Source organism: Quercus lobata, chromosome 6, assembly GCF_001633185.2.
Source record: "Quercus lobata isolate SW786 chromosome 6, ValleyOak3.0 Primary Assembly, whole genome shotgun sequence".
Classification (NCBI taxonomy): domain Eukaryota; kingdom Viridiplantae; phylum Streptophyta; class Magnoliopsida; order Fagales; family Fagaceae; genus Quercus; species Quercus lobata.
Window position 1 is genome coordinate 4061665 of NC_044909.1, and position 12819 is coordinate 4074483.

The 12819-nt window shown below is 37.9% G+C and overlaps 1 protein-coding gene across 1 annotated transcript; it reads left to right on the forward strand.

Annotated features, from left to right (window-relative positions):
• The first annotated feature begins 585 nt into the window (after positions 1 to 585).
• Positions 586 to 1653, forward strand: LOC115949688. The gene has a single exon (XM_031066979.1). It carries the CDS (start codon positions 586 to 588, stop codon positions 1651 to 1653), a length of 1068 nt encoding a protein of 355 aa, XP_030922839.1.
• The last annotated feature ends 11166 nt before the right edge of the window (positions 1654 to 12819 follow it).

The window sequence follows — 12819 nt, forward strand, 5'->3', positions numbered from 1 at the left end:
TCCAGCAGAAGGCCACCACCCTTCCCCTCCTCGGGCTGGGCAATGTGGCACAAGAACAAGGCAGTAGTTATTCCAGACGAAGTAATTGCTCAGATTCGGTCAGCTCCCACGATCACAATGGGCGGAACCGAGGAGAATCTTTGCACAGCATGGAAACACATATTTCCAATCACTCCAGAGAGCATGAGAACAGGGAATCTGGCATTGGATCACTTAGCGTGGGGAACAACACCAAATCCTTGGTGGAAATTTCTCACAGACATGCCATTGATCTCGGAAGTGGAAACGGAGGCGTTGAACAAGCTCAGGCGGCCATTAGTGCTGCCCCACTTGGACGAGTCGGGTTGGCTGATACAAGAGAGAAAAGTAATAGATTTCAGGGGTTCTGCAACAGCGCACTTGGGGAATTTTCCCACGTTGAAACTGTTCCAAGTGCTCAAAACGGTAATGAGTTGCGATCTCCTGGTTTGCTGTAGAGAGGAAGTGAAGGGAATACTGAACTACCTAACAGTATGGAAACCAGATTGGACAGCTTCCAAAGACCTTCTTCGGAGGATGGGATGGAGCATGATAGCAACATCAATGATGGGAACTAACCCAATGGAGATTCCAAATAACAATTGCTCCCAAATGAATGTTCTATTGTGGAACTGTAGAGGTGCTCTTAATTCGGATTTTAAGAGGAGAGTTTTTGAAATGGCTGTTAACCACTTTCCATCCATCATGATCATTACTGAGACCAGGGTTGGAGGTGATAGGGCTGCTAGAATCTGTGAGGATCTCCCTTTTGATGGTTTCTTTGTAATGAAGACCATTGGATATGCAGGAGGATTATGGTTGTTGTGGAAAAAAGAGGAAGTGGATGTCTTTGTGCTGTCCTTAACCGAACAGGAGATTCATGCCACTGTTAAGGTATGTGATTCTGACCTTACTTGGCTTATTTCTCCTATTTATGCTAGTCCTAGAATAGCTGAAAGGAAAATTCTATGGGAAAATTTAACCCAAGTTACTCAATTGCACAATATGCCCTGGTTGTTACTGGGGGATTTTAATGAAGTTCTTAGCAGTGAAGATAAATTCGGTGGTAGGAGTATAAATCTTAATAGAGCTTTAGATTTTAAAGAGTGTCTCGATACTTGCAGCCTCTTGGATTTAGGATTTTCAGGACCTAAATTTACATGGTCCAATCTCAGACAGGTTTCAGACTTAATCCTGGAACGTATTGATAGATGTTATGCTAATCCGTCTTGGAGACTCCTTTACCCTGAGGCCTCTGTTACTCATCTCCCCAGGGTTTTCTCGGATCATTGCCCCGTTCTTTTAGAGCTCTCCAAGCCCCCTCCTGCCTCCATTAACAGACATTTTCGCTTTCAAACTATGTGGCTGCATCACCCTGACTTTCATGATGTAGTTAGAGGTGCCTGGGAACAGGAATCAATTCTTCCTTCTGCTATTAAGTTATTCACAAATAGGGTCACCAATTGGAATAAAACAGTGTTTGGTAACTTGTTTGCTAGGAAGAGGAGGCTACTTGTCAGGATCAATGGAACCCAAAAAGCACTTTCAAATGGGCCAAACCAATTCCTAGTACAATTAGAACAAGATCTGATTAAGGAATATGCTGACATAAGGCTTCAAGAGGAGGAATACTAGGCTCTTAAATCTCGCATTAATTGGGTTGCCTATGGGGATCGTAATACGTCCTTTTTTCATGTGTCCTTGCTGGTTAGGAGACATCGAAACAGGACTAAGAGCATTAAAAACTCCCTAGGTGAATGGGTGACCGAAGAGGAGGAGGTTAAAAATGTTATCTTAATGGGGTATATAGATCTTTTCCATACAAGCTTTTCATCATCCAATCGCCTCTCTGATATTGAAAATTTTTCCTGTTGCTTTCTCTCAGAAGGTGATCGGGTTTCCCTCTGTGCACCGGTGTCAGAGGAGAAAATAAAGCTTGGGCTGTGGTCTTAAGCCTTTTAAAGCCCCGGGAGCTAATGGGCTTCACGCTGGGTTCTTCCAATATTTTTGGGCTGATGTTAAGGCTTCAGTGTGTAGGGAGGTATGTAATAATTTTAAAGCTAAGACTGTTCCTGAATATTTAAATGAGACCCTAATCTCTCTAATTCCAAAAACTCAAAGCCCGGAGAGCCTCAACAATTATAGGCCCATCAGTCTATGTAATACAATCTACAAAGTGATCACCAAAATTATAGTAGGCCGAATCAGACCACTTTTGGACAAACTTATTTCCCCAGTTCAAGCAGCCTTCGTCTCGGGAAGAAGGGGTCTAGATAATATCATCATAGCACAAGAATTAATTCACTCCTTGGACAAGAAAAAAGGAAAGGGTGGGTTCATGGCAATCAAAGTGGATTTGGCCAAAGCTTATGACCGAATCGAATGGAGCTTCATCCATAAAGTTCTTAAAGCATTCCACTTCCCCCAAAATTTGATTGAATTGATTATGAGTTGTGTGACCACCACTAGCATTTCAATTCTTTTCAATGGAAGTAAATTGAACTCCTTTAAGCCATCTAGAGGAATTAGGCAAGAGGATCCTCTCTCTCCCTACTTGTTCATCCTTTGTATGGAATACCTTGGGGCCCTCATTGAGAAGGAATGCGTTGCCAAAAGGTGGATTCCGATAAAAGCTTCTAGGGACAATGTTGCCATCTCACACCTTTTCTTTGCGGATGACTTAATGTTGTTTGCTAAGGTGAGTAAAGAGGGGTGTGAGGCCATTAAAGATGTACTAGATGTGTTTTGTGTAGAATCTGGGCAAAAGATTAGTTTAGAAAAATTCCGGATTTATTTTTCGCCAAATGTTCAATCCAATATTAAGGACAAAGCTTGTGAATATCTGGGGATTCATGAAACCACCAATATTGGGAGGTACTTGGGTTTTCCCTTGAGACACAAAGGGGCAACTAGGAGACAGTTTAATTTTGTGGTAGAGCGGGTAATCTCTAAACTGGTTGGATGGAAAGTCAAATTTTTGTCTTTTGCAGGCAGAACCGTATTAGTAAAATCAGTCATGACGGCCATCCCCAATTATGTTATGCAAGGGGCTGCTCTTCCAACACATCTCTGTGACAAACTAGATAAAATTAATAGGGATTTTCTTTGAGGCTCATCTCCAGAAAAAAGGAAGCTACATTTGGTTGGTTGGAACAAGATCATCAAATCAAAGGAGGAGGGTGGTTTGGGGATCCAAGAGGCAAAGGCAAAGAACATTGCCTTTCTAGCAAAACTAAATTGGCGGCTATATCAGGAAAAAGAATCATTATGGGCAAGGGTCATTTTGCAAAAATATTGTTCAAGTTTAAGAAGAAACTCAAAAGACCCAGACAAGTTACCATGCTCTCCTTGCTGGTTTGCAATTAAAAAAGGCTTTCCCATTTTTGAAAAGGGAGTGTGTTGGAGTGCAGGAAAAAATTCTAAGCTAAATTTTTGGGGGGATAAATGGATTAAAGGCAACTCACTAAGAAGCTTGGTTGAAGGCCCCCTCACCCAAGGTGAAGCTAAATTGACTATAGATGATATGTTCCAAGATGGGAATTGGAGATGGGATTTTATATCTTTTGATCTACCGAATGAGGTAAAAGACAAGATTTATGCCACACTTATGCAAATATATGGTGAGAGGAAGGATTCTTTGTTGTGGAAGTCTTCCCATGATGGTGAGTTTAATGTGACATTGGCATATGCGTCTAACTTTACTGCAGAAAATAACCCCCAAGTTTTTATGGGTAACTGGGTTTGGAAGTTAGACATATGGCCAAAAATCAGCTCTTTCCTTTGATTATGTCACCACAATAGTGTTCCAGTAAGGCAAGTGGTTGCTGCACGTGGTATTGATTGTGATACTACCTGTCCTTTATGTAATAACCAAAAGGAAACTATACTGCATCTTTTGAGAGATTGCCCCTTTGCTGTCTCCTTTTGGCAAGCAATCAAAACTCCTTTCTCTCTTCTTAATTTAAGCCATCTGAACTTGGCAGAATGGTTAAAAAAGAATTGCCTTGACAGCAACCAGTTGAAGGCTAATGGACTGTCATGGAGCACACAATTTCTTTTTGCCATTTAGGGCCTTTGGAAACACAGAAATCGGGTGGTTTTTGAAAACACCCCTCTGAATTTTTGCCTCCACAAATCCTGCATTCAACAAGCCATGGAGTATCACTTCTGTGTGAGCAAAGTACGCATTCCCAAGCCTTGCTCCACCAACCTAATACGTTGGAATAAACCAAAGGAGGGATGATTTAAGTTAAATTCAGATGGAGCATCCTTAGGGAACCCGGGCAAAGCGGGAGAGGGTGGTGTAATTCGCAACTGTAATGGCAACTGGGTTAAAGGTTATAAAAGAAGAGTTGGGGTTGCAACAAGCATCATAGCTGAATTTTGGGCTCTCAGAGATGGTCTCATTTTAGCAGACCAATTGGGAATAACCCATCTTGCTGTGGAGCTTGATGCAAAGGTTATTGTGCAGCTTGTACTTTCAAATAACAACTCTAATAGAGCTTATTCCCCCCTCTTAAATGACTGCAGGTTCCTCCTTAGTCGTCTCCAGCACTTCAAGGTCAACCATGTCTTCAGAGAAGCTAACAGAGTGGCAGACAAGCTAGCTAAGGAAGGCTGTTCTTCCCTTTTTGATTTTGTTATATTAGAAAATCCTGACTCTGTTGAACTATGTAATATTCTAAGTTCTGATGCACAGGGTCTGTACAATCTAAGGCGCTCTGCCAATACTTCTATTGTTTTGGTTTGATAATGACATGGTTCCTTTTAACCAAAAAAAAAAAAAAAATTTTGAGGGTCCGTGCAAAAAAATTTCTATATTTTGTAATCTTCTTTTTTCATTTCGTGTCATTAACTATCTTAACATTTCAACTTCCCTCTCTTTGGATCATCGTAGTCTTTGGCAGTGGAAGATACACACTCACTCCTTTGTGAGTTCTCAACCCTTCTGATCTGATTCCTATCAGATTGCAGTAAGGGTCGGGGGTTTTTTACCTCCAATTTCTTCTTTTTTTCTTTTTTTTTTACTCTTTTACCCTTTCCTATCTCCCTCTACTGGCAGTATGGATGCAACCTTGGAAGAACTTTGGAAACGTTTCAAGTTTGTGAAGAAGAAAGAGGAGTATTGGCTGTGGAGTCCCATGATGTAGCTGTTTCCAAACAGCAGGCTAAGTTTAGCATTTTGTTTAAATTGGAAACTAACAAAGACTTCAACAAGGATGCCTTCAAGTCAACATGTGCGAATCTTTGGCGTGCATCTCACGGGGTCAACATCAAAGAGGTTGGACAAAATTTACTTCTTGCTATTTTTGTTTCAGAAGAACACCTAGAGGTCGTTTTTTACAAAGGCCCTTGGTCCTTTGATAAAAAACTTATTTTGATGAAAAGGTTTTCTGGGGATGTCAGTCCAGCCAAGGTCACATTTACTCATTCTGCTTTTTGGATTCGTATCTTTAATATTCCTATTAAGAGTATGAGCAGAGAAGTGGGGGCTAAGATAGCCAATGAGGTGGGCGAGCTTATCACTGTTGACGCTCCCAAGAGTGGAGTTGCTTGGGGACCCTTTCTTCAGATTAGAGTGAATATTGATATTACCAAACTGCTTATGCGTGGTAAAATGATACAGACTGAAGATTCAGAGGCTGAATGGGTTGTTTTTAAATATGAAAGGCTTCCTATCTTTTGTTATCGTTGTGGAATTTTGGGTCATCAAGATCGAGAATGTCCTCAATTGAAAATTGGACATTTCTCTTCCAATGATAAGGATTTTCATTTCAGACCTTGGCTTCGTTCTACGGCTCCAAAGGGACTGCAAAAAACTGACCCAGGTCATGATCAGTCAGAAACAAGAGCAGAGGATGATGATGGTGTCCATTCAGTGGCTGAGGAACCTAGTGAATCCTTGCATCACCGACATATATCGATTGAATTACCACTAATGGTTGGGACCAACTACCCAGTAGAGGAGAAATTATAAGGTCCACATGGTAGACAAGTGACGTGGTTCACCATTCCACTAAAAGACTCATACCTATTTAAAATTGTTGAGTTAGAAATTTTTTTAAAAACAAAAACTGATTACTTACTCAACAATTTTAAACAAGTGGGAGTCTTTTAGTGGAATGGTGAACAAGTGACGTGGTCCATCAAAGAACTATATAATTTCTCCCAGTAGAGCTAGGTATGCCCCCTGAAGGTAATTTGAATTTTTTTTGAGCAAGAAATGGTTAGGATTCCTAGTAGGGCTGTAAACAAGCCAAGCTTTGTCAAGTAATGCATGTTCAAGCTTGGCTCGTCAGGAAAAATCAAAAGCTCGAGCTTGGCTTGAGCTTGACTTGAGCTTGTGACAAGCCTAAAAATAGTGTTTGAGCTTGAGTTTGTGGGAAAGCCAAAAAGCTTGAACTTGGCTTGGCTTGATTAATTAGTCAAGTCAAACTCAAGTTTAATATCAAGCCCAAACTTGAGCTTAAGTCAAGTTTTTGAGCTTAAGATCTAAAAAAATTACATTATTAAATGCTTAAATCTCTAAAATTAAGAAAAAAGAAAAAGAAAATAGTATACTCATTTTATCATACATCTAGTCTTACTTATGATTAGCTATTATTCAAATTAATAATTTACATAATTAAATTCATTCTTTGTCTACAGTTTCAACAATTGTTCAAAATACAATTTTTACATTCACGTAGATGGTGGAGGACTAGAAAAATACTTGTTTGTAACTATTATGAATAAGAAAATATTAACATCTTACTTTAGATGATTGATAGGAAAAAATCATATGTGGCCTACTTAATTATTTATTTATTTTTAAATGTAACTATAGTCTAAAGTAGTTCTTGATCAATTTAAAGGGAAGGAAAAAATTAAGGTAATATAGGTAGTGGTCTCATATTGGCCATGTCATTTTTAAGATATGTATAATGAGTATATTTAGCTAACACATATAAACTTATAAATGAGTCTATGCTTGAATTGTTATGTATTAAGCCTAATAGCTCACGAGCTTGTTCATGAACAAATTTTTTTGCTTGGGCTTGGCTTGTTTATTAAACGAGCCTAAGACTAAGGTTTAAGCTTGGCTTATTTATAAACAAACAAACATGAACAAGCTTTTTATCGAGCCGAGCCCGAGTTGTTCAAGATCGGCTTGGTCATTTACAGCCCTAATTCCTGGTCCGAATCAGATTTTGAATTCTCAAAGAGATGAGGCAAACTTGAGATCCAGTTTAATCTCTAAGTCAGATTCTGATTTGAATTTGAAAGGGAGAGATAAGGGTGAATCTACTAGCAAGTTGGAAATTGGAGATAAAATCGAAATTCATAGGGGGGTCCTGATAGACTCCTCTTCAAACTCAAAGTCTAGCCAACTTAAGCCTTCTGGCATGAACCTAACCGAAGAGAATTTCGAAAAGCCTGGAGAGATTCACTCTGAAGTTAGGGAAGATATTGAGATGAGCACAACATCATTTGAATGTACCGAGAACTTAGACTTGACAAAACACTCTTTACGCAGTTGGAAGTGTATTATTCGAGATGATATGGTTTTGAATTCAAATCAGTCTCCCAGTCTAAAGGTGTTGAGCTCCAAGCGGCATGTTGAAAATCACGATCCCAATCACTTTGTAGAACTGCATCCACATCAGAAAAAACAAGCCATTGATCCATCTGATACCCATTCTTTCTTTCCTCTAACTGGGGTTGGTACTCAATCCCCCCCTTCTCTTCCATGAAAATTCTCAGCCTTTCAAGAAAATAAAGCACAACAGTTCACGGTCAAAACAGCCTACCAAGTGGCACTTTGTATGCGTCGTGACTCAGGGGCTAAGCACTCAAGTGTAAGGGATGAAAAGAGGTTCTGGAACAGGATTTGGAAGTTGAATGTACCACCTAAAGTGCGGAACTTCGTTTGGAGAGCATGCAAAGACATACTCCCTACCCGAGCAAACCTTTACCGGAGGAAAGTTCCAATAGATCCGCTGTGCTCAATTTGTGGACTGACAGATGAAACGGTCGGGCATACACTTTGGGAATGTCCTCTAGCCAGAAACGTGTGGGCAGTGGCACGTGGGAGATTGCAGAAATGTATGGCGACTGCACAAAGTATCTTCCTATTAGTTCGTGACCTAGAAGAGAAGTTCATGGGGGAGGAGTTGGAAGCATGGGCAACGGTGGCATGGGCCATTTGGAATGCCAGGAACAGATATTGCTTTGAAGATAAGCAGACCCAACCAGCGGACATCCTACAGGGTGCTATGAATCTTTTGCAGGATTACCAGAGGCTGAGTCGGCACATGGCAGAACCAAGCTGAACATGGGGAGGGACAACATGCTCTGCACCTGAAGGGACAATGCACTATACGTGTTTTCCTCTTTTCAATTGTACATTTTTCAAACCCAACGGCTATAGTTAGGGCTTAGGGTACTGTATACTTAGGGTCAAAACCCAATTTTTATATTAATAAAAGTCCTATCTTCACAGTCAAAAAAAAAAAAATCCAATTAAAAAAAAAAAAAAGAGAGAGTAAAAAAAAAATTGACAACCATTGACGATGCTTCCGACAACATGGCTTCAATCTCTAATCCAATTGAATCATGTATACACTTGTTGCGAGATTGTTCCTTTGCACAAGTCATTTGGCTTCATGCTCCTTATTGGAATTCTTTCAAGCCGGTCATGCATGTTTAGGTGTTTTTAGAAGTTAAATAAATTGATCTTAGAAGTCTATGTTATTGTACTTCTACCTACACTACCTTACACTATGGAGTTCAATGCAATCAGGATTAGATTGTATTCTTTGGAAGTGGTTGGTTAGATCTTGAAGGATATTAAGCTGATTTGCGAACAATTTGTTAGTATATATATATATATATATATATATTTTTTAGTTTTTTTTTAAGATGTAATTGTGTTGCTCTAGCTATTGCTAGTGTTGCAACTTGCAAAAGAGAATGAGAAGGCCATTATTTTGACCCTCTTTTCTCTTTTCCCATTATATACCATGATATTGAATGAATAAAGTCTACTATCGTTTCTTCTCAAAAAAAAAAGAAAAAAAAAAAAGAAAAAGAAATTTTGAGGGGGCGTGGGCAAGATAAGACTAGTACATGTTCAAAAGTTTTGAATATAAAATTGATTGGAAATAATGCATAATGCATCACTAGAAAAATAAAATAAAAGTCTTTGTAGAAATATTCAAAACACTCACCTACTTGTAGAATGATTTACAAGATTCAAGAGGATTTAAAAGAAAGATTTGATCAAACATGATCTTTCATCAAGACCTCTCCTTATCACGACTATTACTTTCGCATTAACAAGTGTATGCGGGACTTATATAAACATATGATTTTGGTGATATTTATGTTTTTCATGTCTAATTATTTGCGAAGTAAATTTTCATAGTACCAATTGATGTAAATATTATTTTGCAAAAAATTTTGAAATAAAAAGTACTTACATGCAAAATAAAAATTAATAAAAACAATTGTAAGCTCATAAAATAAAAGTTTGAATTAAGAAATTCAATGTCAACTGTATTTTAGCAATAACAGACTTATAGCATGCTTAACAATTGAATATAAAATTTCTTGGAAACCAGGAATAATGCATCACTATAAAAAAAACTGAAAAATCGGGAAAAAAAAAATCTTCGTATAATTAACTTTTAAAACACTCACTTGTTCGTAAAGAAAATTGTAAGTTTTTCTAAGATTAGTGTGAGGCAGAATTAAACAAGCATAGTTTTATATCAAAATAGTTCCTATCACAACTATTACATTCCCATTTATAAATTTTTTTGACACTTATATAAACATATGTAAATGATGATGTTTATGTTATTTATATTCTATTGCATGTAAAGTAGTCATGCTTAAAATAATCATGAAGAAAATTTTTAATTATATATTCTAAAACATTTGAAAAAAATAAAAAGGTGACTTGCAAAATAAAAATAAAATTTTTTGAAAAAATAAATTAACAGCCAATTGTATTTCTGACAAGATAAAATTAAGATATGCTTAAAAACTTTCGATTTGAAACTCATTGCAAATCATGCATAAAGAAAAATTAGTAAATGAAACAAAGACTTTTTTTAAAAAAAAAGGTTTTAAATTGTCATTTACTTCTAGATACATTTGAATTGTATATGGAAGAACAAAACTGATCCTGATTGGATACTCAACAGTACTTTAAATTCTAACACAACTGCATTTAAATGAACTTTAATTTTGTTAAGAATCTCGTCAGTGTTAGTTGCTAATAACATCTTCAGTGTTCTGTACATTGTAACAATACAAGCTTATATATGTATAATGGTTTTTTTTTTTTTTTTTTCATGTACTATTACATATGAAGCAAATTTTCATACTTTTTTCTTAAAAAAAGGGTAAATTTTCATACTAATGTAATCATGAATTAATTTAAATATCATTTTTTTTAAAACATCTAGAAAAAAAATAATATAAGTACATAACATAAAGTTTTTATAATAGCAATGAAAATCAATAGTATTTTGGCAAAATTAGACTAAGACATGAGATTTGAATTCAAATATTATTGGTAATAATGCATAATGTAGCACTAGAAAAAAAAATTTACAAAAAAATTCAAGATACTCGCTTGTAGAACAATTTGGAAGATTCTTCTGAGGATAAAATAAGAGAATTAAGTATGATTATCAAGAAGTCTACTACCACAGCCATAATTTTCACCTCAACAAGAGACATGACACTTATGTAAGCATGTTTATGGTGAAGTTTATGTTTTTCATTTTTTATATCTCGCGAAGTAAAATTTATTAATAACAACAGTAAAAAACCACAAATTTAGTTAAAGATTATTAAAACTTACCAAGGTTTTTGAGTAAAGTTGTGGTGTGTCTTTATGTTAGAACCCCTTTCCCTCTCCCTTATGTGTTTATGTGTGTATTTGTTTCTAAAAAAAAGGTTAAAGATAAATTTTTTTCAAAAATATTTAAAACAAAAATTACTGTAATTCATAATCAAATAAAAATAACTGTAAACTTATAAAATAAATGCTTGAAAAACTAATTAAAACCAATTGTATCTGGCAAGATAAGACTTATGATACGCTTGAAAACTTGGGAGATAATGTTCTGGGGAGCAATGCATAATATAATATATACTTGGCTTTACGGAAATATTAATGACACTCACCTGCTGGTATACGTATTTGGGATATTTGTCTTAGTATAAGAAAAAATAATCAAATAAACATCAATGATCATTTTCCTAGACATTTTCTATCTCAAATATGTTATTCACGTTATGAAACACAGTGTAACTTATATAAACAATTAAACATATGTGAATGGTTATGTTTATGTAAGTCCCAAGACAAACTCAAGGCTCATTGATGCCCTCAAGCCCTCAAGTAAAGTCTGCAATTCACGACAGAACTTCTTCCTAATTCTACCATAAGGTTAATGTGGGGCCCAAATAACTCATGGGCCGGGCCCGTTTACCCGTGAAGGGGGCCAGAGGTCCAAACCAAGGAAAGGCTATAGCCCAAGCTCGGTGGGATAACCTTGCAATTCAGCCGAGGACAGCTCTGTCCTCGGCAAACCCAACGTCCCACCAAAGAGAGGGGCAAAAACGGTATAGGACTAAGTTTGAAAGAAAATCTAAAATATCTGTGGAAAGCTGCCTTTACTACCATTTAATGCTCTGCACCTGACGGAGCCGAGTTCTTTGGCTTTTACAACCACCCCCAACGACTTTGGGTATGGGCTGATGGGACAAGTATCAGTCTTGGAAGATTTAACCCTACACGTGGACGAAGGACAGTGGACACGGGCTAATATAAAAGGAAAAGTGAGTAATCTATAGACCTGGCTGGGAAAAATGGCCAAAAACCAGAGCCTTCCAGCCCACCTCCAGGAGAAAGACTCCAGGGGTGAAGATCACTTAACCTTGTATGAACACCGTAAAAAAACCCACCACCTGGTGATCAGGGCCTAGCCTTTCAAACCCACGCTCTACAAATGATATTGTTTGAGCCTTTTCACGTGCGAACCCAACACAGTTAGGTTCGTTACGATTTGTGTCCTTACAATTGGCGCCGTCTGTGGGAAAGGCTTGTGTGTTGGCATAGGCGGTGGGTCGTGAGAGTTCCTTTGTTATTTCTAACCATTGGTTATAGAGTTCTAGTATAAAATCTTTCTAGGGGCTACGTTTATTGACTAGGGGCTTGGCTGAGGAGCTAACTCCCCTAAAGCCAAGGTCCCCCATAACGATTAAACTAGGCGCTTGGTAGCGTTGATCGTAAGGATAAGCTCTAGGGGCTTGGCTGAGGAGCTACCTCCCTTAAAGCCAAGGTCCCATGCAAAGAGAAAACTGGGTTTTGGACAGAACCAAGGCATTGCATAGTCCTCGGACTCAAGCCTATGAGGAAACCAACTACCTGGATGTGGAAAACTAGGTTTTGGACAGAACCAAGGCATTGCATAGTCCTCGGACTCAAGCCTATGGGAAAACCAACTACCTGGATGTGGAAAACTAGGTTTTGGACAGAACCAAGGCATTGCATGGTCCTCGGACTCAAGCCTATGGGAAAACCAACTACCTGGATGTGGAAAACTAGGTTTTGGACAGAACCAAGGCATTGCATAGTCCTCGGACTCAAGCCTATGGGAAAACCAACTACCTGGATGTGGAAAACTAGGTTTTGGATAGAACCTAAGGCATTGCATAGTCCTCGGACTCAAGCCTATGGGAAAACCAACCTGGATGTGGAAAACCTGCATTGATCAAGTGGAACCAACTAGGTTTTAGGGA